Source organism: Chiloscyllium plagiosum, chromosome 33 (genome assembly GCF_004010195.1).
Source record: "Chiloscyllium plagiosum isolate BGI_BamShark_2017 chromosome 33, ASM401019v2, whole genome shotgun sequence".
Lineage (NCBI taxonomy): Eukaryota > Metazoa > Chordata > Chondrichthyes > Orectolobiformes > Hemiscylliidae > Chiloscyllium > Chiloscyllium plagiosum.
In genome coordinates, this window is record NC_057742.1 from 18225815 (window position 1) to 18251655 (window position 25841).

At 39.2% G+C, this 25841-nt stretch overlaps 1 protein-coding gene across 7 annotated transcripts in view; it reads right to left on the reverse strand.

Annotated features, from left to right (window-relative positions):
* LOC122539903 (acyl-CoA-binding domain-containing protein 5-like) overlaps positions 1-25841 on the reverse strand; it is a 193530-nt gene that overhangs the window by 74605 nt on the left and 93084 nt on the right. For 5 of the 7 annotated variants that reach the window (XR_006309206.1, XR_006309204.1, XR_006309205.1 and 2 more), the window contains exon 11: positions 22982-23104. Coding sequence is in view for 2 of the 7 variants with exons in the window: in XM_043675060.1 (XP_043530995.1) it covers positions 22991-23104 (114 nt within the window). In the remaining 5 variants the exon portion in view is untranslated. Of the gene's footprint in view, positions 1-1231; positions 1590-22981; positions 23105-25841 lie in introns of those variants that run through there. The other 2 variants (XM_043675060.1, XM_043675059.1) reach the window with 2 other exon arrangements.

Sequence of the window (25841 nt, forward strand, 5' to 3'; positions counted from 1 at the left end):
AGCATGCTATGGAGATAGTCTGCATGACCCACTCCCCCTTTACACTTGCAGGAGACATTTACCATTTTAACTTCCAAATCACATACCCTGCTACAATTTTAGAATAACTTTTTGAGTAACGCTTTTTTTCAGTCTTTGAAACACTGGAAACATGTGTTCTGTTCAAATCAGGACCATTCCTTAAAATCAAGAGGTTACGACAAGTTGGTTACAATTTATTTTGAGTTGCTGTTCCTTTTTAAAGTAGCTGAAAAGGACAAGTTAAATTTTTTTTGAGTTTAACTCAGTCGGAATTTGATTCCCCACACTTTAAATATATTAAATTAACTGTGTAGTAATTACTTCTTAATATACAGAATAATGATGGTTGTGGGTGAATAGCCAAGGTCTTTCGCTTAGGGTGTGGGAGTCCAAAACTAGCGGGCATAGGTTTAAGATAAGAGGGGAAAGATTTAAAAAGGACCCGAGGGGTAACTTTTTCATGCAGCAGGTAGCATCTGTATGGAATGAGCTGCCAGAGGAAGTGGTGGAGATAGGTATGGATGGGTATATGAATAGGAAAAGATTAGATGGATATGGGGCCAAATGTTGGCAAAAGGGACTAGATCAGATTTAGATTTTGGTTGGCGTGGGTGAGGTGGACCAAAGAGTCTGTTGCAGTGCTGTATGACTATAAGAACAGAGTGAGAACCAATTCTTACCAGACTTTCAAAAAAAAGGGCTCCCTGTAGTAGCATTGGTCATTCCTGAATATGGCTGGATGCAAAGTACAAAAAGGCCCTAACAAATAAAGAAGTGAATGTTCTGGTTCTGTTAGATTGTCAATTTAGCATCATATGTCTTATGGCTTCATTTCTCTCACTAAAACTTCCCAAACTAATTTCATGCAGTAACCTTTGCAGTTAGCAGATTAAAACTAGTTTTATCCCATCAAGTGGACTGAATTCAAACTTGTGATAAGTGGAAATTGTCAGTGATAACTCAGTATTCCATTCAATCAGGAGAGCTTATATTTTCTTAACATGCGTTAAACATAGTTCTGCCTCTCCAAATAAGAATAATCAGGCACTTAATAAAAATATGAGCAATTACATCTTTATTTGTACTGTACTTTAAAATTCTATTTTGTTATTTACACATTGAAATAAATAATTTTTTTTAAACAACATTTTGAAAGTGCTATAATTTATTTGAAACAACATTTTTCATTCATTTAACAACTCATAGTATTTAAAATGTAATTTTTATATTAGCATTTACAAAATAATTTATAAAACAGCCATTACCCAGTTTAGTATCTGTGTTAATGCAACTGAAACAGGCATGGAATTTCAATTGTTTTATGTTTGCACAGATTTGCTTCCTAATATATTTGGATTAATTGCCATAAAAAGCATTAACTTGAGCCCTAATTTTTGAGTCGATCTTGATCAATTTGGATCTCTTTATTATTGTCCTTCTATAGCACAAGAGCTATTTGAGCAATGTCTGTTGATTGTGTTTACTCAGGGATAATAATACATACAAATTGTGGCAGTCTTTAATTGTGCAGTGATGTCATTCCATGGCAGAAACATACCAATTACATTCTGAAAAAAAAGTCCCAGAAAGATTAATCCTTAGCAGCGTAATATTTAAAGAAAGACCTGCATTTGTAGAGTGCCTTTTAACACCAGACATCCCAAAGTGCCTTAATGCCAAATTAAGCATTTTGTTGAAGTATCCGCATTGCAGAAATGTAGGAGACACAGTAGCTAACTGCACATAGCAAACTCTTAGTAATGGCAGTGTAGCAATGATCTGACAACCTATCTTTTTGGGGGGTAAAAACATAGGTCAGTGCACTTGGGATCACTTCTTTGCTACTCTTGAAAATATTGCCATGGGTTGTTTTATATTGACCTGAAGGGACAGATAGGCCTGGGTTCAACATCGCACCTGAAAGCTGGCATTTCTGCATTGTTGTACTAATATCAAGTGTTTTAGTTGACAGAACATTTAGGAAGATGACATTTCCAGAGCTTGTGTCCAGTTTTGAACCTAAACTTGGGTGGAATATTCAGTTACCAGAATTGCTGTTTCCTCTGGCAGCATCATTTATCACAAAAAAAAGTATGCACCACTTAAAGGCATTTCTTGGATGTAAACATCATAAGTGGGAGGATCATGAAATTAAGAGTGGCACTCATACTTTCCAAGTTATCTGCTTTTAAGTTTACTACTTTCCAGAGAAATATGAAGAAAATTGTATTCCAGTCTCTGTGTAAGCTTTCAGTCACATATGGGTCACTGTTTAAAAATAAGGAGTTTTCAATTAAGACAAAAAATGAAACTTAATCTTTTTCTCTCGGAGGCTTCAAAATCTTTGGAATGCCCTTTCTCAAAAGGCAGTAGAAGTTGAATCTTTGAATATTTTTGAGGGAGAGATGATTAGAATATTGCTGAGTAAGTGTATGAAAGGTTATCAGGATGGGAATGGGATATGGTTTAGATATCACAATCAGATCAGCCATGATGAGGGGCAAAGCACTAGTGTCTAACACCTGGTCCTAAACTCATATGTTGGTTGGGATCTCCGACCATAACTCTGTGTTTCTTCTCCCTGCTTACAGGCAAAAGCTCAAGCAGGAGACCCCCTTGCGGATGCAGGTCCAGTGCTGGTCAGAGGAGGCATAGGATCAACTCTGGTGTTGTCTGGAATCAGCTAATCGGGCCATGATCAAACAGTCTGCAGGTACCTTGGACGGAGTACGTCACCACTGTCACAGACTTATCAGCAAGTGTGTGGGTGACTGCATACCGAGGAAGTCAATCCGGGTGTTCCTCAACAGGAAACCCTAGATGAATCAGGACATACAGAACCTGCTAAAAGCCAGGCATGAGGCCTTCAGATCAGGAGACCCACTCAAATATAAGAAATCCAAGTATGACCTTCACAGAGCCATTAAGATAGCCAAGGACCAATACCGATCCAAATTGGAGACCCAGATAGACACCTGGAGACTATGGCAAGGACTGAAAGATATCACAGGTCCTAAAAAGAGACAGTGCAAGATAGCAGACAGTGACATATCCCTCCCAGATCGTCTCAATGCCTTCTGTACTCACTTTGAGCAGAATTTCGGCAGTGAGGTAACACCTATTCCAACAAGTCCTGATGAACTTATCCCAACAGTCACTGCATCAGAGGTCAGATCAGTTTTCCTTCGTGTGAATCCAAGGAAAGCGACGGGACCAGACAGAGTACTAGGCTATGCACTCAGGGCATGTGCAGATCAACTGGCAGAGGTTTTCTTGGATATCTTCAATCTCTCCCTGCAGCAAGCCACTGTCCCTGCCTGTTTCAAAAGGGCCAACATCATCCCTGTGCCCAAGGAGGCTCATGCAGCATGTCTCAATGACTACTGCCCAGTGGGCCGAACTTTGGTGGTCATGAAGTGATTTGAAAGGCTGGTCATGGCATTAATCAACTCCAGTCTCCCCACTTCTCTTGACCCACTCCAATTTGCCTATCGGACCAACAGATCCATGTCAGATGCCATATCACTTGCCCTTCACTCCTTCCTAGAACATCTTGACACCAAGAACAGCTACATTAAGAATCCTACTCATTGACTACAGTTTAGCCTTCAACACTATGATCCCCTCGAGACTGATTACTAAACTTAGTAGTCTCAGACCATCCCCACTCTCTGCAACTGGATCCTCAGTTTCCTGACCCACAGGCCACAATCAGTGAAGATTGGGGACAATATTTCATCCCCACTAACACTCAACACTGGAGCCCCCCAGGGGTGCGTATTCAGCCCCCTACTGTACTCAGTGTATACCCATGACTGCGTCACCAAATACCAGACTAATGCCATTTACAAATTCGCTGATGACACCACCATAGTTGGTCAAGTCTCAGGTGGCAACGACAGGAGGTGGAAGACCTGGGAAAATGGTGCACTGAGAACAACCTAGCTCTCAATGCCGACAAAATCAAGGAACTCATTATTGACTTTCGACGGACAGTTACTCATGCCTCACTACACATTAACAGCTCCTAGGAGTGGTCATCCACAACAAGCTTTCTTGGACTCTTCATGTGGACTCACTGGTTACAAAGGCCCAACAAAGTCTCTTCTTCTTCAGGTAGCTGAGGAAATTTGGCATGACCGGGAATACCCTTGCCAATTTTTATAGGTGTGCCATCGAGAGCATTCTGTCTGGATGTATGGCACCTGGTATGGCAACTGTACCATTCAAGATCAGAGACTGTTACAGAGAGTGATGAACTTGGCCCAGACAATCACAAAGGCTAACCTCCCATCTATAGAATCCATCTACCAGGCCTGCTGTCAAGGAAAGGCTGCCAGCATTCTCAAAGATCCAGCCCATCCTGGCAATCTTTTTCTACAACCTCTACCATCGGGAGAAGGTACAAAAGTCTGAACACGCACCAGCTGGTTTCGAAACAGTTTCTACCCTACTGTTGTTAGAATACTGAATGGACTCACAAAGTCTTAACATTTGCCTGTACCTGTGTTTTTGCTTTTGCTGCTGTTTACCTATTATTTACTTATTTATGCTACCTAACTTCGTGGTCTGCCTGACTTGCTCACAAGACAAGGCTTTTCACTGTTCCTCAGTACACGTCATAATAAATTCAATTCAAGTATTTTATTGGTATCAGAGTGCTCCGAAATGCTGTGATCATGAAATGCCTCTATGCAATCCAAATCTCTCTTTACCACGTTCTCCCACAAGGGTTTCAACACCTGCAACAATGGACCCATCCATGGTCTAGTCCACGTTTCTCTCCATTCAATAAATCTCTCTTTGCCCTGGCCCAATCAGAAATGTCACTCTCCCTAGACAAACCTCCTTATTCTTAGATCTGAATCTTGTTTTCTTCATGAAAATATTTTTTAAAAAGACAATTAAGTCATTTATCATATTTAAACTAGTTATACTTAATTGCTGCTTGCTGTCTCGCTCTCTAACTCACTGTCTAATTGCAAAGTGACTGGTATTGTTAGAAGTTATGCTACTTCTCAACTGATGCTGAAAAACAAATGATTATTGATGTTCAGAAAGCCTTAAGAATACGACAAAAACTATTCTTGATCATTGTTACACAATAAGCATAAACATTCAACAATAATTTAGAAATTTACTGGAAACTTTGCACATAACTGTTTTTAAGTTTGAGCAATTCATGGCTGACTAAACCTCACTGAATTCTGAGAAATCTCTCTATTTTTAAATGACGTTTAGTAATTATGTGACCTTTAGTGATAATACATGTATATGTTATGGCTACCATTTCTATTGTCATTGAAGCTATTACAATGGAAATCCAAAGTGGGGAATCAGCTGGGTGGACATGGGGGGTCATGAAGTATGGGGAGATGAGTGGAGGTGAGAAGGTAATTTACTCTAAATGGATAATTATTATTAAGAATATTTATCATTAAATTATTAACAATCTTAGCCCAATTAATTTGAGGAGTAACAGCATGTAAAGACCATATCTTTTTACTTTTCTGTATTTTTGATTGTGGACTTAAATAGGGAAAATATAGTTTTTCAACTAAAAAATACAAAGATTGTTGAAAGATTTGCCACGATCTATAGAAAGTTTACATGGCACTTGTTTAAACAATTAAAAAGTGTCTGGTTATATATGAGCTGGAACCAAGGGGTGTGTACAGACGGACATTCGGCTGCAACAATTGGCTGAGTGGTCTGGGAAATGATATCCTAATGTCAATGACAAAGATGTTTTGTCTGCCACAACAATGTGATTGGTCCTCAGGTGACTGAACAACTAGTGGATGTGAATGTTTGGGCAAGAAGCCATTGGACCTTTGAGGGGAAAGGAAATAGCTGTTCTTTCCCTGAAGTAAAAACAAGATGTTCAAACGTACCAGATTCAATGTAGCTGGAGTCCTGGATGTTCAAAGACTGACAGAAGCGTGAGAACATTTGTTGAAGAACAAGTTCTGAAATCTATTTTTGATACTTTATCTGTTCATGCAATGTATTTAATGGTGAGCAGAATTTAACTAGTGGATCATATCACACCCAGATATCGCTCATAAATATTTTTGCTGCAATACGTTGGGTGGAACTTATCCTTTTGGAAGAATAGGTTGGGGGGGGGGGATTAATTGAAATTGGACTAAGTTTTCTGGCAACAAGGCTGGAAAACAAGAAAAAAAGCAAAAAAATACACATAACCAATTCGAGAAAAGAAAACTGACAGATAGACATACTGACAGTGACCGAATCAATAGATATTACAAACCTTTAGCTATGGGAGGAAAACTGGGATTGGAAAGTTTGGATGGCTTTGGCTAAGGCAGCTTTAGCGGGCTGAAAGGCCTACTTTTATCACTGTTAAATGATGACACCCTAATACCCTTCAGTTTGGTGGTGATTGTATAAACTTCATACCACATTCTTGCATTTTTTGGTGTGAATCTCCTTGATTTCTTACACTTGATAACTTTGTGAAGATGATACTGATTAGTAATTTTTTAAAACTGAATTGAAATAGCTGTTGTTGAGATGCACATTCACCATGTCACAAAGTACAATATTCCATGAGCATAATTTATTTTTTGCAACTAAACGATATCTGAAAGCAGAAAACATGTTTTGTCAATAGGAACTAATGTTATCATACACAATATTTCAAAATCACTTCAACTAACCTATTTAAGTCTTCTACAGGCAGATCACTAGGCTATGAAATACTTTTTGAGTTAGACATTTTTCAAGAACTTCCTCCTTGCCCCTTATCCCCTCCCCCCCCCCCGCCAAGTGATACAAGTAAAACCATTATACTAGAAGTGGAGACAAACTGGGTTACACCCAAGTCCCAAATCATTTTCTTGAATTCACTGGTGTAAATAATCATTTGAATAGTTGGAAACTGCAGATTTTTTTTTTTGAGGTGCCATTTTTCACCACTGGGCAAGAATTCACAGGCCTGGGTCATTTTTCATTTTCACTTATGTACATCTCTACACCAATATGTTCTCACACTTTTCAATCCAGTCGCCTCAAGGAACAAAGAAAAATGGTACCGCAAGGACACAGAGAGCATAATCCTGCCATATTTTCAGCACAGCACCAATTTCTTACGTCTCTTCTACATGCACAACTACAGAATATCATTCCATATTCTGTGCTATATTCCTTCACTGGCGAACAATGATGTTTTAAAAACTCCACAAATGCAATCAACTTTAATGCTGGATCATTAAATCCAAATGCCTTCAGCTGGTGGTGCAAGACACTTTAAAGGGAAGCATTCCCTTCCGTTCTCAATAACTAAATTTATGAAATTCCAATTTCTGAAAAATTCAATATTTTCTTCTCTGCTGCAGAGCTGTTGTAATGAAATGGTTGCAAGAATGAAGTCAACATTTCCATGTTAGAGGCAGGCCCAATACTTTTTTTAATTAACTTGGGAGAATTCTTTCTATAGCAGTCAGCTTGACAGAAAAAGGATACCTAAATGGGAAACTATTTTAGATATATAGCATCTCAGCATTTTGAATCTCTTCCCATTTATTATAAGGCAAAATTCTTGATGCAAACCTGTCATTAAGCTACAAAGATAAAATTTCATGCAATTTTACTTGTGTGTTTAGCACAGTAACGGCTGCCAAATTTCACCTGAAGACTGCAGCCCATTGCTGAAGTTTAATCATATCTACCGATAATACATTTGGTTCAAAATGTTTTGTTGCTATGGTAAAGTGCCATGTTTGTCATGATTACACACTGAAGTAGAAAATGACGTAATGATGCTATCATCCTATTCAGTGTCTGGAATGAGAATTTTTAAATCATAGTTTAATAAAATTCTAAAGTTCAAAAAACATATTTAGAACGTTTGCACGATAGTTAATCATTTTACATTGTGATCCAACATAATTCTAAAAACCTGGATCTTACTATTTTGCTGATTCAAGTAAACACTTATCAAACAAAACATATATTTATTCACATTAAATTATATTGACATTTTACACCAACAAATCCATACATGAAACTGAATCCTCGGCCTCCAAAGATTAGCCAATTATCAATTTAATTTTGATTTATGGAACACAATTGTCACAAACAGTAAGGTAGACAAACATTTGTAGTCTGATCGCTTTGTTGCTAAATCAAGTGTCTACATTGAAAACCTGGAAGATTTGTGACCTTGCTTCCTTAAAAGGTTAGTTACTGTTCCAGTGCTTGCAGGTTTATCCATTAAACTTTCCAGCTATAAATGTTTACGTACTCTTAGTAATTTCTTTGGACTCATGAATTTAGCTTAAAATATCAATCTAACAACATATTTTCTCTCAATTTTCACCCTTGCTGCCTCTCTCTGTCCAGACCAAGATATCAGCATTTGCTGGCATTCGGTTCGACTGGTCTCACTAACCGTTTGCTATCAGGTCGTCATTCTTCATGCTTCAGTTTGGAAACCTACTTTCACCAGGCTATTCGACTGTGGCGTTCGTCACACTCAATCCTTTCTTGACAACCACACAAAAACATACTCCAACAATGGCTGCGCTGGTAATACATTGCATCCCTTCAGCAGAGATGTACAACCATTGTTTCAGGAGCTCTGCTGTGCCCTTCCAGCACTTAATACAGTATTTATAAAGGTTGCTAAACAAAAGGGAGAAATCAAAAATACAAGAGGCCAAGGACTGAGATTTTTAAAATATTCTTTCATGGTATGTCAGCATCACTGGCAAGGCTGCTTATATCCATTTGTTCGAGAGAAGGTGCTGATGAGAAACCTCTTAAACTAATGTAGATATACCTTCCATCACCGACTGATGGATGTCAGTGTCAGGTATTTGACCCAGATACAATGAAGTAATTAAGTCATGACGGTGAGTGTCATGGAGGGGAACTTGCAGTTGGTGGTGTTCCCATGCATCTGCAGCACTTACCCTTCTAAGTAGACGTTGCAGTTTTATTAAGTTTTGCCATTGAAGGAGACTTGATGAGTTGCTGCAGTACACCTTGCAGATGGTAAACACTGTTGCCACTGTGGCCAGTGATGAAGTGAGTGAATGTTGAAAATGGATGGGCGCTGATCAAGTCGCATGCTTTGTCCTCGGTGCTGATGAGTTTCTTTAATATTATTGGTGCCTGCACTCATTCAGGCAAACGAACAGTATTTCGTCAAACTTTAAATTTGGGCCTTGTTGATGGTGGTCAGGCTTTGGGGAATCAGTAGGTAGGTTACTTCACTAACTCCAGCTTGTCAGCTTGAAAATTACCCATTTATCCCAAGTCTGTTTCCTGTCAGCTAACCAATCTGCTCTCCATGCTAACATAATAACCTCGACATCATGATCTCTTAGTTTGTTATAGTTTATCAAGTGCCTTTTGGAAATCTACGTGACCATATTGCATGTCACATCTTCAATGAAGTTTTTCACAAAATCATTTTGACTCTGTTAACATCAAGACTTTCTAAATGCCTTGTTATAAAATCCTTAGCAATATATTGCAGTATTTTCCAGATGATAATTATCAGGCATCCTGTTTCTTGCCTCCCTCCTTTTTTTTTGAGTAGATGATTTGCACTGGCCACTTTCCAATCCAATGGATCCTTTCCAAGTTTAGGAAATTTTTGACAAAGTCCAACCATTGCGACAACGGTCGCCTCAGCCACTCACTCTAGGATGAAGTCCATCTGTCCAAAGGACTTGTCAGCCTTTACTTTGAATAGATTTGTCAGCATCCTCTCCTTGATTTTAGGCTTCTCCTGGTTCTTTTGCCTCTTGACTTACAAAATTGTAAATGGGATAGTTTGATGTCGCTTAGTGTGAAGAAAGATACAAAATATCTGCTCGACTTCCACACCATTTCATTATTTTACATTATTAATTCCTTAGCCACATAATTTATAAGACTGTTGATTTAATGATTGTTTTTTTTATCTTTATGTAGTTTGTATTGTGTTTAAATTATAACATTTTCCTAAAGTCCAAATGTCATTTAAAGCTGTCGACTAAAGTGTGGCAGTAGCCTACAGAAGCGAGCACACTCTCCTCAATTTCCTAACCAGTAAACTTTGTCTTTGCTGCAGAACATAATGAAGTGGAACACAATCACATGCTTTCACCTTTCAAAACATGAGCTCAGACGTCAGAACCAAATGCGTTATACACAGTGTGTTCGAGTGGTCTGCACTGGGTGGATCCATGAACAAGTACAGTTGGATAGCTGTTAGGTGTTCCGGTTTTGCCCTGGTTGGATTTGGTAAGGACACAGGCCTGACTTGCTACTGCAGCAATAATTGGAGGTGTGATTGTAGTAGTGCCTCAAACGGAAAGTCTCTGAAATGTGTATTTAAATAATATGCTGCTTTTCTACTCTTCCTGCTAAAATGGACAATTCACATTCTTCCACATTATTGTCTGTCAAATGTTTTCCCACTCATTAACCTAGCTATATCCCTTGGCACACTCCTTATTCCTCTTTATAAATTAATTATTCTTGAGCCAATCACAGATTTAACAACCATTCAGTTAGTCCCTTCACTGATATAGATTGTAAATAGTTCAGGCCCCATTCTGTTTAAAACGTAAAAATGAAAAACATAAGACAGCATTTAACTAAACGACCAGCTTGCACTGGGATGGGGGTGGAGTTTTTTTTTAGGCAGTCAGTGGTAAAGGAGTTCAGCAGTGGATTGAGAAGCTGAATGGGTTTTGTAGTAAGTTCACACCTTAGCTACGGTGTCAGGATCCCGGTTCAGGATTTTTCAATGAATCCGAGAAGGTGGGTGTGACCACAACTCTCACTCAGCTGAGCAAACGTCACTGCTTAAAGGGTCAGACTGGATTTGTTCTGCAATGGTCAGGTCTGCTGCAGCACATGGACAGATGGAGTCTCAACGGGGGCATGCTCCCTTTCAGATCTCATCGACATCCCCGGAAGCTGGAAGAACTCTTCCCAGTGGATCAGAAGATCATGTCTGCCTCAGAGACTAAGCAGGCATCGCTGGAATTGTCTGAGGCGGTGATGGGAGTGCGTTCCCTCCCTCCTGGAACACAGCGCCAAATGACCTCATCAGTCCACGAAAGGTGGCTTACATGCCACTATCACATGTCAACCTGTTCACTCTGACATCCCCATCCTTGTCCTGCATCCCCATCCTTGTCCTCCTTAGATTAATTGTTCTTTTGCCTAAATTCCTCTCTTTCAAGCTGCTCCCTCATATCATGTTATTACACATCATTTCATTCACCCTCATCTTACTGCCATTTACACTCATTCCTCACAGTCACCTTCTCCAACATTATGACTCCATCCTTTCAAAATATTCTAATATTCACATGCATAACTCTCTTCCAAGAGAAGGAAGTAAAACATTTTTAACTTTATCTGCCCCTGTCCAACACTGGCACCTCCCCATTATAGAGAAGGAAGCACAGGCCACCATTGGCAGTCACAGAACGTGGCCCTCTCGTCACTGCCACCCTGACTGCTGTAAATGTGGCATCGACGGATGTCCATAGAGGAGTGTACGGCAGTGGAGGTGAAGAAATGAGCACCAACCAGAAATCAAGTGACAAAATTAGATATAACAAGCACTCAGGTTTACTTGATGTTACCAGTAATTAAAATATGGTCATCAGCATAGTAGTGACTTGGAACGCATTCTGTTGTCAGCCTTTAATATACACAAGGACTCTGGCAAAGAGAAAGACCCGTGTGTTTCCAGTTCAAGTCGGAAACCATGCTTAAGTTCTTGATCGAAATAGTCTTTTTTGACATTTAAACTGCTGTCTGGCCTGTCCCATAGGGCTTTCCTATATCCGAGTTGAGCATGGAATTGGCAGGACCGTCTCAGCTCTCAACACCATTAACATTTTCTGATGTTTAACATCTGCTTGCACTGACACCCACTTCAACATACCCACAACCTTTACAAGTTAAAATGGCATCTACATACATTTGTACATACTATAAATCCAATCTTCCCTCTAAGCTACGTGAATGTTTAACAATATTGCACACAAGAAGCTGCCCCTTTAAGATGTGGACACGTGCAGGCATGCTGCAATCTTAAATGGACCATGCAGTGTAGCAAATGGACCATGCACAATGATAGGAAATTAGAGGAAGCATTGCTTATGCCCCAACATTTTACTTACTATTAAAATTAGTATTAATTTAGTTTTCATACTTTTACAATAGACCTTCATTTAAAATGCTTCTGCAATCAAGTCAGCCTGTTAAGATGTGTAAGAGTTAACTGACTTTCCATGTTAAATAAACATATATAATTAGCACTTGCAATTAATCAATGATTTATCATATCAAAATGGGTCAGGGTCTAGTTTGATATCTTATGCTCATAATACTCATGTATTCAAAGTTGCACTCCACATATTAATCGGATAAAACAATAGTTTAGTTTGGAAATAAATTGTTTTGGATTTTCAGACACGTAGATGAAACACATTATTATGACAGGAAAAACAGTCCTTTATGATTTTATAAACCTCAAAATATAATTAAAAACAGTACTAAGAAACTAATATTGTAAGATTTTATAAATTTTGTAAAATAAAAGAAACCACCAATAATTCAGTCATTCTTGTTCTAAAATTGTTAAAGTATCTAATCATTTGAGTCAAGCAATGTGGCAAGACAGTGCTAAAATTGAATTATTAGATACCTATGAAGTAAGCTATTTTGAATTGAAGAGTAAACTGTACTGCAAAATGAATGAGTATTAAATAACAATTGATTATCAAATTTAAAGCTTTTGGCTCTTTGCCAATATATAGTTTCCTTTTCCAAACCTGGCCTAATACTAACTGGATATTGCTTTTAAGTACATGACTATTAGACAACTTACTAATACATTTTAATTAGTGACAAGCAATTGATAATTGCCTGCACATGATACTGTTCTTTTAAAAGGTAGGTCAGGATGCTCTTAAAACAGCAAAGTTGCCTCACGCAGGCAATACACACCAAGGTCATAAAATGGGCTTAAAAGAACTGGATAACTGAAATCAGTAAGACCTGAACTGACATGTTTCTATCTTTATTAGATTCAGAGTTTCACTATTTTTTTAAAGAGAATCAAAAGACACATAGGTAAAATGTCATCTCAGGGAAAATCATTGAAATGAATCTGTAGACATGTAAAAGAGAAAGTCGGCACAGGTTCAGGACACAGAGGCCATGTCGAATCATTCTAACGGAAATTATTTTTGAAAAAATAATTTTCACAATAAACAAAGAGACAGGCACCTGATTTCAAATTAGACTTTTCAGAGACCTTTTGAAAACATTCACACTTGCAAACAGGGACAATGGAACCAAGGAGCAGGGTTGGAGCAGTCAGCCTTTTGAGCCTGCTCCACTATTCAACCAGATCAAGGTCGATCGTCTACTTCAATGGCACTTTCCCCATCTACCTTGTTATAATTAATACCTAGAAATCAATTGATCTCTGTCTTGAACATAATTAACAACTGAATCTCTAGGGTCCTCTGGTGTGGCTGATTCCAAACATTCAACACTCTTCTCAGTCCTAAATGGTGTACTCCTTATTCCGAAACTGTCTTCCCTGGTTCTAGGCTCTCCAGCCAGGGGAGCGGTCCTTCCTACATCGACCCTGTCAATCCCTATAAGAATTTTGCATATCTCAATTAGCTTATCACTTACTCCTCTAAATTCTATACACTACAGGGCCTAGTCTTCACAAACTCTCCTGACAATCTTGCCATCCCAGGATCTGTCTGGTGAACTTCAACTACATTTTCTTGTAGCAAGTAGATCTTTCCTTGGGGTGGCATGGTGGCTCAGTGGTTAGTACTGCTGCCTCACAGCGCCAGAGACCCGGGTTCAATTCCTGCCTCCGGCGACTGTCTGTGTGGGTTTACTCTGGGTGTTCCAGTTTCCTCCCACAATCCAAAGATGTGCAGGTCAGGTGAATTGGTCACGCTTAATTGTCCATAGTGTTAGGTGCATTAGTAAGGGGTAAATAGTGGGTAGGGGAATGGGTCTGGGTGGGTTACTCTTCAGAGAGTTGGTGTGAACTTTGTTGGGCCAAGTGGCCTATTTCCATACTGTAGGGAATCTAACAAGATGACCAAAACTGTATAAAATGCTCCAAATGCATATCACTGTCTTTATGCAATTGGAGCAGGACATCTTCACCCATATTCAGATTGTTTAGCAATAAAACCATATTATTGCTTTCCTAATTGACGGCATTATCTGCAGACCAACGTTCAGTGACTGAGATTAGCCAGATATTTTTGGGCACTTGCACCCCCTCGTCTCTCACCATTACAGATGCACTCTAGCTTTCTACAAACTGAAAGAACTGCGGATATTGTAGATCAGAAACAAAAATAGAAATTGCTGGAAAAGATGAGGAAGGGTCACTTGACCCAAAATGTCAACTCCGATTTCTCTCCACAAATGCTGTCAGACCTGCTGAGAATTTCCAGCAATTTCTATTTTCACGCCCTATTTTCCTTGCCAAAGTGGCAAAGTTCACACTTATTCACATTATATTCTGTCTTAAATGTTCTTGGTCACTCATTTAGCTGTCTAAATCCCCATGAAGTTTCTTTGCTGTTGTCTCAACTCCTATTCCCACCTCATTTTATGTCATAAGCAAAGATGGCAATGTTACATCTGGTCCCCACATCCAAATAGTCAATGAACAAATTGCACCCAAACACTGATCCTTGCAACAGCTCGGACTCATCATCCTGAGAATGGCCTCATTGGTTAACAGACTGAAACCAAAGTAGGAACAATGTCAGCGTATCACCCCAATGCCATGTAATCTACTTTTGCTTTCAAATCTCCTGGTTTTGAACCTTACTGAAAGTCTTCTGAAAACACAAATATACCACATGGACTGGTTTTCCTTAACTAATTTGCTTGCTATAACCTCAAAAAACTCCAAAGGATTGCCAAACAAGATTTTTCTTTCATCAATACTTACACTGTCTAATCTTCACATAATTTTCTAAGTATCCAGATTTCACATCCTTTGAAGTAGATTTCAACAATTTCCCTCCCAGCAAATTGGCGGCACGGTGGCACAGTGGTTAGCACTGCTGCCTCGCAGCGCCAGAGATCCGGGTTCAATCAACCCATCCATGCCGACCAGATATCCCAACCCAATCTAGTCCCACCTGCCAGCACCCGGCCCATATCCCTCCAAGCCTTTCCTATTCATATACCCATCCAAATGCCTCTTTAATGTTGCAATTGTAGCAGCCTCCTCCACTTCCTCTGGCAGCTCATTCCATACACGTACCACCCTGTGTGTGAAAAAGTTGCTCCTTAGGTCTCTTTTATATCTTTCCCCTCTCACCCTAAATCTATACCCTCCAGTTATGGACTTCCCGACCCCAGGAAAAAGACTTTGCCTATTTACCCTATCCATGCCCCTCATAATTTTGTAAACCTCTATAAGGTCACCCCTCAGCTTCTGACAGTCCAGGGAAAACAGCCCCAGCCTGTTCAGCCTTTCCCGATAGCTCAAATCCTCCAACCCTGGCAACATCCTTGTAAATCTTTTCTGAACCCTTTTAAGTTTCACAACATCTTTCCGATAGGAAGGAGACCAGAATTGCATGCAATATTCCAATAAGATTAACAAGTCTGTAGTTCCTTCTTTTCTCCTTCTTTCCTTTCTGAAATAACAGGGTTACAGTTGCTGCATTTCAATCTGCAGGAACTATTCCAGAGTCTGTCCAATTTTGGAAGATGACCATCAATGTATTTTCTTTCTCTTTTTACAACCACCTTATTCAAAATTCTAGAATGTGAATCATTGGATCCATGAGATTGACTAACTTTCAATCCTATTTATTTCCCCACGACTATTACTTTATTAATTCTCATTTCTATCAGTTCTTCATTCTTGTTAGTCTCCTGATTCGCTAGAATTTCTGGTAGAAATTTTGCCTCTTCCTCTAAACTTTATTCATCCTATTTGTTTAGTTGCAATGTTAGTTCCTTATTCCCTGTTTCTATTGGAATGGGCTCAGGTGTGTTGTCTCAGATTCGTCTTGAGATTTGTTTTAAATGTCAATTAACAGATCATCTGTAACTTTGTTCACAGTAAGTTGAATGAAAAGCTGTTTTACAGTTTGAAGCACAATACCTTACAGCACAATGCAGTTCTTGTCTGTTTAGGAACAACTGTACATAATCTTGCATTGTCTTGAAGGATAAAACTGACATTGCAAAAACATCTGTAAGTTAATTACAGCATCCTGAGTCCTGTAGTCCATTAGAAGTGATGTTCTGTTGCTAGAGATGTTTTATGGTAGATTGGAAACAGCTGGATTTATTTTTAAAAACAAAATCTATTTGAAAATGTGTCACAGAAATTTAAAATGCGATATATAGTGATACAATTCAAAATAATTCTATGTATGCACAGATCACTGGTGGTAATGGAAAATACATAATACTGTTACAGGTAAGTGTGCTGTCATCTCTTCAAAAGAAATGGGAAAAATGTGAGAGTGCTTTTACAAAGAGATAGTAAAGTATATCATTCTTGAATGTTTCATAAAAAACATTATACACTGTATTTTTCACACCGTTGCGACTAACGTTTAGTCAAATAAAGTTCTGCATGCAAAATGTGGGGAAGAAGCTATTTAACTTATGTACATTAAACAAATGAATATATGCAAATAATTTATATCTTTACATTATTTTTGCAACACTATTTAGCGTTTGCCCAAAAGTCTTGAATGCATACTTTTGCATCCAGACCCTTACTCAGAACCTTCCTCCAAAATCGAAAATGATATATTAAACAATAGAAGGAATGTGACACTTAATTTGAAATCTGAGGGAATAAATGAAACAAAGGAAATTTTAGAATGCATGGATGATGTGAGTGAGGGATTTGTGTAGGGATTGGAAAAGGAGTAGGGACAAAATAATGGGAAGGATGGAGAGACAGAACAGGAGGAAGATGATAGGCAGAATCAAGTGTAAGGAGATTGAAGTTTATGGGAAAAGAAGTAGCGAGGGTTGCTTGGTGCATTTCCCACATACTGCCACCAGAAAAACATGACATATAGTTGACATTGGCTGCCTTCACCGCTATATCACAGTGCCCATTCCAAACAGAAAGAAAGAACAAGGCAGAACATTGCAAATGGTAGAAAGTGAACAGAAAGGCAGCAGAGATGAGTGTACTAAATATGAAAATACAGCAAATAGAGATCTAAAGTAGTGACGGCAGAGGGAATCTTTAACTAACTAAAATGCAGCAGAGGTAATTCTAGTGTGCATTTCTTGTCCATCAAATCTCTCTACCATACAAGGGCAATACGTAACTTACTGCCCTAAATTTCTGCAAATGACGCAGAGCCTCTCTGCCATTGTGAAAATGGCTTAAGAGACCCAAATATTGTGCACCACCAACATTTTCGTGTGAATTGCAGCAGTCTCCAGACTGGAGAGATGCCACTCATGAGGGCACCTGCCCATATAAAACAGCCCTTGGCTCCAAGGTCATGTTCATGTTTCATTAGCTAAGTGCAGGGAACATGTGTGCTGATTAGACCTGGCAGGGACAGGTCTAAACTTTGTGAAATTCCTTCGTTGGTAAGGTACCTTTTTGAATTTATTCCTGGGTCCACTTAGGGCAGGGTCAGATACCCTTGTTAAAAGTAGATGTGAATGTGAGGAAGAAGGGCATAACCCCATTAATTGTCAAGCTCATTGGAACTGTAAACAGCAGCTGTTGAAACAAACTGTCAACAGAGCCATCAAAGTCAATTTTCAAGGGTTTAAAACTCCTGCCCTTTAAGTACTTGATAAAATCGTCCAAAGTTTGAAGAAAGAAAAGTCTTTGCCCTTTCACTTTGTCTGTTCACAAAAGCCTTCTGGTTATCATTACAGGATTAATGTTTTTTGATGGACTTCATCATATTCCATTATCCCAATGAAGTGCACCTCACAGTTCAGTTTGATTGACAGTTTCAGGTGGTTATAAACCCTTTGAAATATGACTGTGAATTCTTTTATTCAATAATGGATTAAAATAAGTTAATTGTTGTGAACTGACTTTTAGAGTTTTTAATTTAAAAAAAAAATCAAATTCTTCATTAGACACTGCTTTATTTGCTCATGGAATGAGTGAGTCGCTCACTGGCCAGCATTTATTGCCTGTCCCAAGTTGCTTTGGAAAGGTGATGTCATGAGCCACCTTTTTGAACTTCAGCAGTTCATGTGCTGTTGATAGACCAACAAGGTTGTTAGCGAGGGAATTTCAGGATTTTGACTCAATGACATTTGAGAACTTTATTCCAACACATCATCATGAGTCTTGAGGTCTGCCCACGATGGATATTGGGTGAGCTACCATCATAAGTGTAAGGGGGAAGAGTGAGCAGCACGCATTACAGAACCAAGTTTACATTAGGAATATAAAGAGTCATGAGGACATGAGGAGTGAGGACTTCCCCTTCAGAGGGTGAAGATGCAAAGGTAAAGATAACTCTGGGTATCAAGAATTTAAGGTAGGAGGGAAGACATTAAGCTTGCTCTTTCTTTTAAAAGATTTTGATCAAAATGTAACTTGCCTGACTATTACCTAAATGAATTACCAAAACTGATCCAGGCAAGCTGTTCACAGTGGTGATGCATCTGAATATTAACACCAACTGAGAAGAATACAAGCCATAACAATATAACGTGAAAAACAGCATCAAATTAATTATCAAAATGATCATTGAAACAGAGAAAGGAGAGGGGCCAGATTTATGGATTTGGGTTAGTGGATTGGGGTGTGAACAAAACTGACCATCATGGACAACATGGCCTTTCCTCTTATCCTTAACATTTTAGGTATGTATAACAGGGATCAATACATGTATAACTCCTCACGACCCCAATCGGCAATGGTTAAACAGGAAGTAGGCACATCACAGCAGGTTGGAGTCAAGTTTCACCACTTAACGTCCCAATTTCCAACACACTCATCACCATTTTGTCAATATGTTGGGGAGCAGAGAGGGAGTTTAAGACGTACCACAAAACAAAATAGATACAGTGAACGTTACCAGTTGTCTTGTTTTCCTATTTTGGGTACTAGCAAAGACTCTAATAGCTAATGTAATGTCTTGATAAGTGATAAATGTCTTTCATTTACTGTGAATGTTATGATTTAATGTAAAACAAATATGAACGAATGACCTCGAGACAACAACATTGCCATATTTATCTTTATAGCCCGTTCTAGAAAAAAGTCGTGATCTCACTCGGATTTATTAGTGGCTAACAATACAGCTGATAATGTCAAATTTATTAAGCATTTGTGTGTGTATCAGTCTGGAGGGAGAAAATAGTAATTTCCGTCCATCAAAATCTCGTATAGCAGAATTGAAGATGCATGCAAAAATATTAAAAATATATAGTGTGCCAATCCCCTTATCCAACAGTGTAAAACTGCACAAATCATTGATAGCTTACATTGAATACAACACTGAGTTCAAGGATGCATGTACAACAAATACAAAACACTTCAGGAGAATTCTCACTTTATGATCAGGGAGGCAGCAAAGGCTGGCAAGTGACCTCTCCAGTAGCTCAGTTGTTTGTGCTGAATTATTAATCATTAACCATGCAGTTTTATTCATTGGTTGATCATTTAGCAGTTTAAAAGGTACTTGACGAATACAATAGGAAAATTACAAAACAAAAACCACAGAATTGGTGAACATGTTATATAGCAGTAAGAAAGAAATTCAAACTAGAATTTACAAAGTTCCTCTCATTTCCTGCAGAAGTGATCTAAAAAAATGGCCACATAGCGAGGCATGTACAATTGCAACATTCAAAAGACATCTGGAGATGACATTTGGATTGGAAAAGTATAGAGGGCTATGGGCAAATGCAGGCAAATGGGACTAATACAGTTTTACAAAATTGAGTCAGCATGAATGAGTTGGGCCAAAGGGTCTGCTTCTGTCCTGTATGACTCTATACCAACAAAGCAGTCTGAAGTACAATCACTGTTACATCGGGATCTTAATATAACACTCCAGAGGATCAAACACTTAATGCAGATTGACACTCCATTGCAGAACTGAGGGAGTGCTGAAAAAAAGTACTCCTTTTGGATGAGTCTTTAAATAAAGGTCTTATCTGCTTAATTGTGTGACCATAAAAGATCTCTTGGCTCTCAAAGCAGGGGAGTTCTATCTGGTGTCCTGGCCAAAGTTTAAGTCAGAAAAAAAATGTGGCCATAGCACACTGCTTTGCTACATCTCCGACATTACAATAGTGACTACATTTCAAATTTACTTTATTGGCTGTATGGTGCTTTAGATGTTCTATGGTCATGAAAGTGCTACACAATATGAAACATTTTCTTTTTAAATACCTCATCCAAATGATGACACCATGACAATGTGGCACTCATGCAACATTGCAGTAAAGTGTCACTCGAAAGTAAGAGCTCAAATCCAGTAGCATCAACTAAATCCACAGTCGTTTCACTCAGAAGCCAAAGTTCCATTAATTGAATTAGAATTCTAGAATTTTGCTTTAATTTCAAATGCTAGTGCTCTAGTGAGCTTTGGTAATGTTTCCTGTGAAGTGCAAATCTCTCAGAACCAGCGTTTGCTGATTTAAGTTAGGTTTATTGTGACAGCCCGAGTTGGTAAAAGGGTCAAAGCATCCAATGAGCTTGGCAGCTGCCAGGCGCTTAACAATAACTGCTAGGATTTTGAGAGCTTGTCCTATGACCATGAAGCCAGGAGGCTGTTCATTTCAAACTGCAGGTTTTATTTGGAACTGTGTGTGCATGCATGTCTGTGTGTGCAGAAGGTGGTTTATGTGAGGAGGATCTTCTGGAGTTCCTTATGAGAAACTCTCTTCTATTTAATGGCAAGATTTGATCTGGATCACTGTTGAGACCACTTTTAGATTAGTGTATTAGTGTATTCAATTCTGGTCACCCTTCCATATGAAGTAGAAAGTGAGGACTGCAGATGCTGGATGTCAGAGTCGAAAAGTGTGGCACTGGAAAAGCAAAGCAGGTCAGGGAGCGTTCGTGGTTGAGGAGAATCGACATTTCAGTCATAAGCTCTTCATCATTCAGGATGAAGGGCTTATGCCCGAAACGTCAATTCTCCTGCTCCTCAAAGCCTGATGTTGTGCTTTTCCAGGACCACACTTTTTGACTTCTATAGGAATGATGTTATTATACTTGAGAGGGTGCAGGAAAGATTTACAAGGATGTTACTGGCTCTAGAAGTTTTGCATTATAGGGAGAGGCTGTATATGCTGGAGTTTTTCTCCCCTGGAGCGGAGGCTGAGGGGTGACCTTACAGAGGTTTACAAAATCATGTGGGGCATGGATAGGGTGAATAGTCAAGATCTTCCTCCTCTCCCCCCCCCCGAGTAGGGGAGTTCAAAACCAGAGGGCATCGGTTTATGGTCGAGGAGCAAGATTTAGTAAGGATCTGAGAGTAACTTTTTTTCAGGGAGGGTGGTGCATGTATGGAATCAACTGCCAGAGGAACTTGTGGAGGCTGGTCCAATTATAACCTTTATACATGCTGGCAAATGGGACAAGGTCAGATTGGGATGTTTGATTGGCGTGGATGAGTTGAACTGGAGGGTCTGTTTCAGTGCTGTATGACTCCATTATGGCGAGAGGGGCTCTTGCTAAACAAGTCAATGTGAGATGCAACCAATTTCCACGACTGGGTCCTTAGCACAATCCCTTAGAGTCATAGAGATGTTCAGCATGGACACACAAGCGGACATGAGACATCTTCACTAAAAGGACTTTGCCATGTTACATTTCTTTGGCATGATCAGGAGAATTTTGATATAAATTGGATCAAATTTTCAGACAAATAAATAATGACAAATATTTAAAAGATTCTGCAATCCACTGAAATATGGTGTGAATGACAATATACACATTCCCCACCTCACCCTGAAGCAAAGGCATTTGCTTCAACGTGCTTTTCGAAAAATACAATACTTTATTAAAAAGCTGTAACCACAGTTAAACCAAGAAGCTCCTCAGTTCACTGCCATTCCAACATAGATCTGAATAAGGCATCAAAATGCTTACAAATGCCACAATGCCATCCGTATTTCATCATATTTCTCACACTCCATCTCTGTTCACAACTGTTAAACACTGAAAGGAAACTACGACATTCACAGCTGGCTCCAAAGTAAACTACTGCCAGAAATAAGTATAAAAGTTTCCAAAAAAGTGACAACACAATCTTCGTTTGTAACTTTATCGGAGCCCGTTTGTCTTTGCACATGTAATAAGAGCTATCCAAAACACATGATGGAATGGGGATTGGGGTATGCGTGGGGAAGCTTTAGGAATTGCTTAGCTTTAATGTTTAATTCGATAGGGCAAAAACTTACTGAAGTTCTCCCCCCCCCCCCCCCACCAAAAAAAAGCAGCAAATTCACTGCCCTACTGCAAAGAAATACATCGCTTCACAAAATCTCTAAATCCCTTTAACTGCTGAGTAATTTGAGCTTTATTGGGTTTATTTCCATTTGGAGCTGTCAGAGCCACATGGGTGTGACTACGACCGTGGCTGGAATCTGGCAAAAACAGCCTGAAGTGTTATAACATGGCTGAGGCAGACTGATGGCTATAAACAAACAGTCTCTCAGCTATTTAAAAGAATTGATGCCCAAGTTTTATTGAGTTATTTTGGGAAAGATCTTTTGATTAAAATAAAACAAGTGTGCAGCATTAATATTTCCACTTGCTTTTTCTTCTGTAGCTGCAAATTTCCAGAAAAAGTAACAGTGATTTCAGGCATTTTAGGGTACATCCAATGTGATGTATGAACTGCCACTTCCTAAAAATATGACATTATAGGACAATACAATATACACACGGATCAAATTAAGTTAAAGAAGCTGATTCCCAAAGGGAATGAACACTCACCACAGATGTTCAACTCCTTCTTCTGCGAAGAAAAACATGCACTATCCACTGAGCAATGAAAGGCCACACAATTAGAAACAGCCATGTACGTCCGGATGGACCAACCAGCCACCTGGAAACTCTCTGAGAGACATAACAGAGTCATTCTTATTCATGCAATAGGTCAGCTCTGACAAATTATTTTTTCTTAAATAGTTGCAATGTTCATTAAATTGCAATCAAATGAATTTGTAAGTAAACAGCACAAACTGATAGTGGAAAAGAGAACAGTCCCAAACATACACCAACGAGACTAGGCACACGGATTGGATGGGTTGTTGTTAATAGGAACAGATCACATTACTATTTTACTGTGATAACTTTGCATAAAATATAAGCAGAACGATAAGAGAAAAGCTATAATTGATATCTGAACTTCAGGGATCGAAAGGACAGATTGTACAAATTAGGCCTGTTTTCTCCAGAATTCAGATGGTTAATAAGTGATCTGATCGAAGTTTTCAAGATATTAACAGGAAAAGGCAGGAATGATAAACTATTTCCATTGTTTGGGGATTCTAGAACTAGGAGGGATAGATGGAGAACTGGAACTAGACCGTTTAGGAGAGATGATACCAAGCCCTTCTACACACAGAGTGGGAGATATTTAGAACTCACTTCTGCAAATGGCAGTGGATGCAGGATCCCTTGGTAGTTTTAAATCTGAGGCAGATAATTTTTTTGTTAAGCGAAGGTGTTAAAGGATATCGGCCAAAGGCAAGTATATTGTATCAGGCCACAGGTCAACCACAATCTCACTGAATGGTGGAATAGGTTTAAGGGGCTGAATGGCCTCCTCCTGTTCCTATGCTGAGGAACAAGAGAGAATCAAGCTTCTGAAGTAGAGCTTCTCAGCCACTGCTTTCTCAGCCATTGAAGGTAACCAACATTAAACTCACTTGCCATTGTAAATGAAGTTCAGGTGCCACTCACTAAGTCGATGGTGAAGTTTATATTGCCACAATAGCTTCATTGGGATTAACTCATGGAAATATAGTATTCAAATTAAATAGAGTTTGCAGTGCAGGTTTAAATTTTGAGAACTGGACAATAGACTTCCTCTCCGACCTATCACCTTCACTGCAAACTTCATTGTCTAGATTAGAGTGGTGCTGGAAAAGCACAGCATGTCAGGCAGCATCAGAGGAGCAGGAAAATTGACGTTTCGGGCAAAAGCCCTTCATCAGGAATGCCAACTTCATTGACTTATTGCATTCCCAGTTACCTTCTCTCCCCCCAACCCCACCCCTCTCCCATTTACCTCTCAGCCCCCTTGGGCCACCCCCTCATTGATGATGAAGAGCTTATGCTCAAAACATCGATTTTCCTGCTTCCCGGATGCTGCCTGACCGGCTGTGCTTTTCCAGCACTACACTCTTCGACTCCGATTATAAAGTTAGAATCTAATCATTGCCATGAGTCAAGGTCGCCAAAGCTCAAGCTGTCATTGAGCAACATCTGAATGTCCTAACTTGAATGTAGCCTTGCAAAGCATTTCCCACCCTCATCATCTGCAATTTATGAGCAAATTTTGTTTGCTTTTGAGTTAGATAATCATACTATTTCACATTGATGATCAATACATCGGGCTTTTGCCCGAAACGTCGATTTTCCTGCTCCTCAGATGCTGCCTGACCTGTTGTACTTTTCCAGCACTACTCTAATCTACACTCAATACATCAAAGCTGTATGAAGCAAGGAAATATGGATATGTTACAAATCAGCAAAGCTTTGCATGCACAACAACCAAGTGTGCTCAGAGAGAGCACAAGATATACTGCTGCTGTCAATAATAGCACAAAAAAGCAGAAATAATTTCTTTTGCTCTTTTGTACTTTCTGATGTACTAATATTCTGCATTAGTCTGTTGTGCTTTATGTGATACATTAGAGCACAACAATTCAGAGCAAGGGTAGATCATCTGGCTTGTCAAGATAACTCCACTATTCATTACATTTATGCTTCATCTTCTGTCTTCAATTTCCTGTCCGCTCCCACATTCCTAAATTTCTGACAGATCAAAAATCTATTCAAGTCAATCTTGAATATATTCAATGATGAAACGTCCATAAACATCTGGGATAAGAATTCCAAAGATTCACACCCCTCTGAATGAAGAAATTTCTCTTCAACAGTGTCTTAAATGTTGGGTTCCTAGTTCTGAGGTTATGGTCCTCTATGTTAGAGTACACCGCCAGAGGGAAAACAACTTTTGTGACAATTTTAATAAAACCTAGACAACTGAGAGAAATTCAGTTTCAACAGTCAGATAGGTGTAAAGAAAATTTTAATGGCTCTTCTTGATATTTCAGTGGGTATCTGTACCAAGTCCCATGGCAATGTGCTGTAGTGACCAGCAATGTCTCAGGATTTAATCTAGGTAAATGCCAAGTTAGATCATCTCAACCAAAGTGGTGAGAAACTACTGGCCTTTAGACATAATCAGAGATCTTGCTGCTGACCATTATCCAGTGACGGAATGACCATGGATTGAATTTCATTAGAAATTGACTAAGCATTAATTTTGTCAAGTTTCATAGAACAGTACAGGCCCTTTGGCCCTCGATGGTGGACCGGCCTTTTATTCGACTCTAAGATCAGACTAACCTATACACCCTTAATTGTACTATCTTCCTTGTGCCTATCCAAGAGTTGCTTAAATGTCCCAACTGTAACGGAGGGTTTTCTCTTTGTAAGAGTTTGAGAGATTTCTCTTGCTATCCTTCAAAGATCACCTCATCACCCACGCACTGCATTCCTCTGACGTCCACTCATCATATCCTCCCTCTTGTCACAGGTGAACACTTGCCACTGGTAGGAT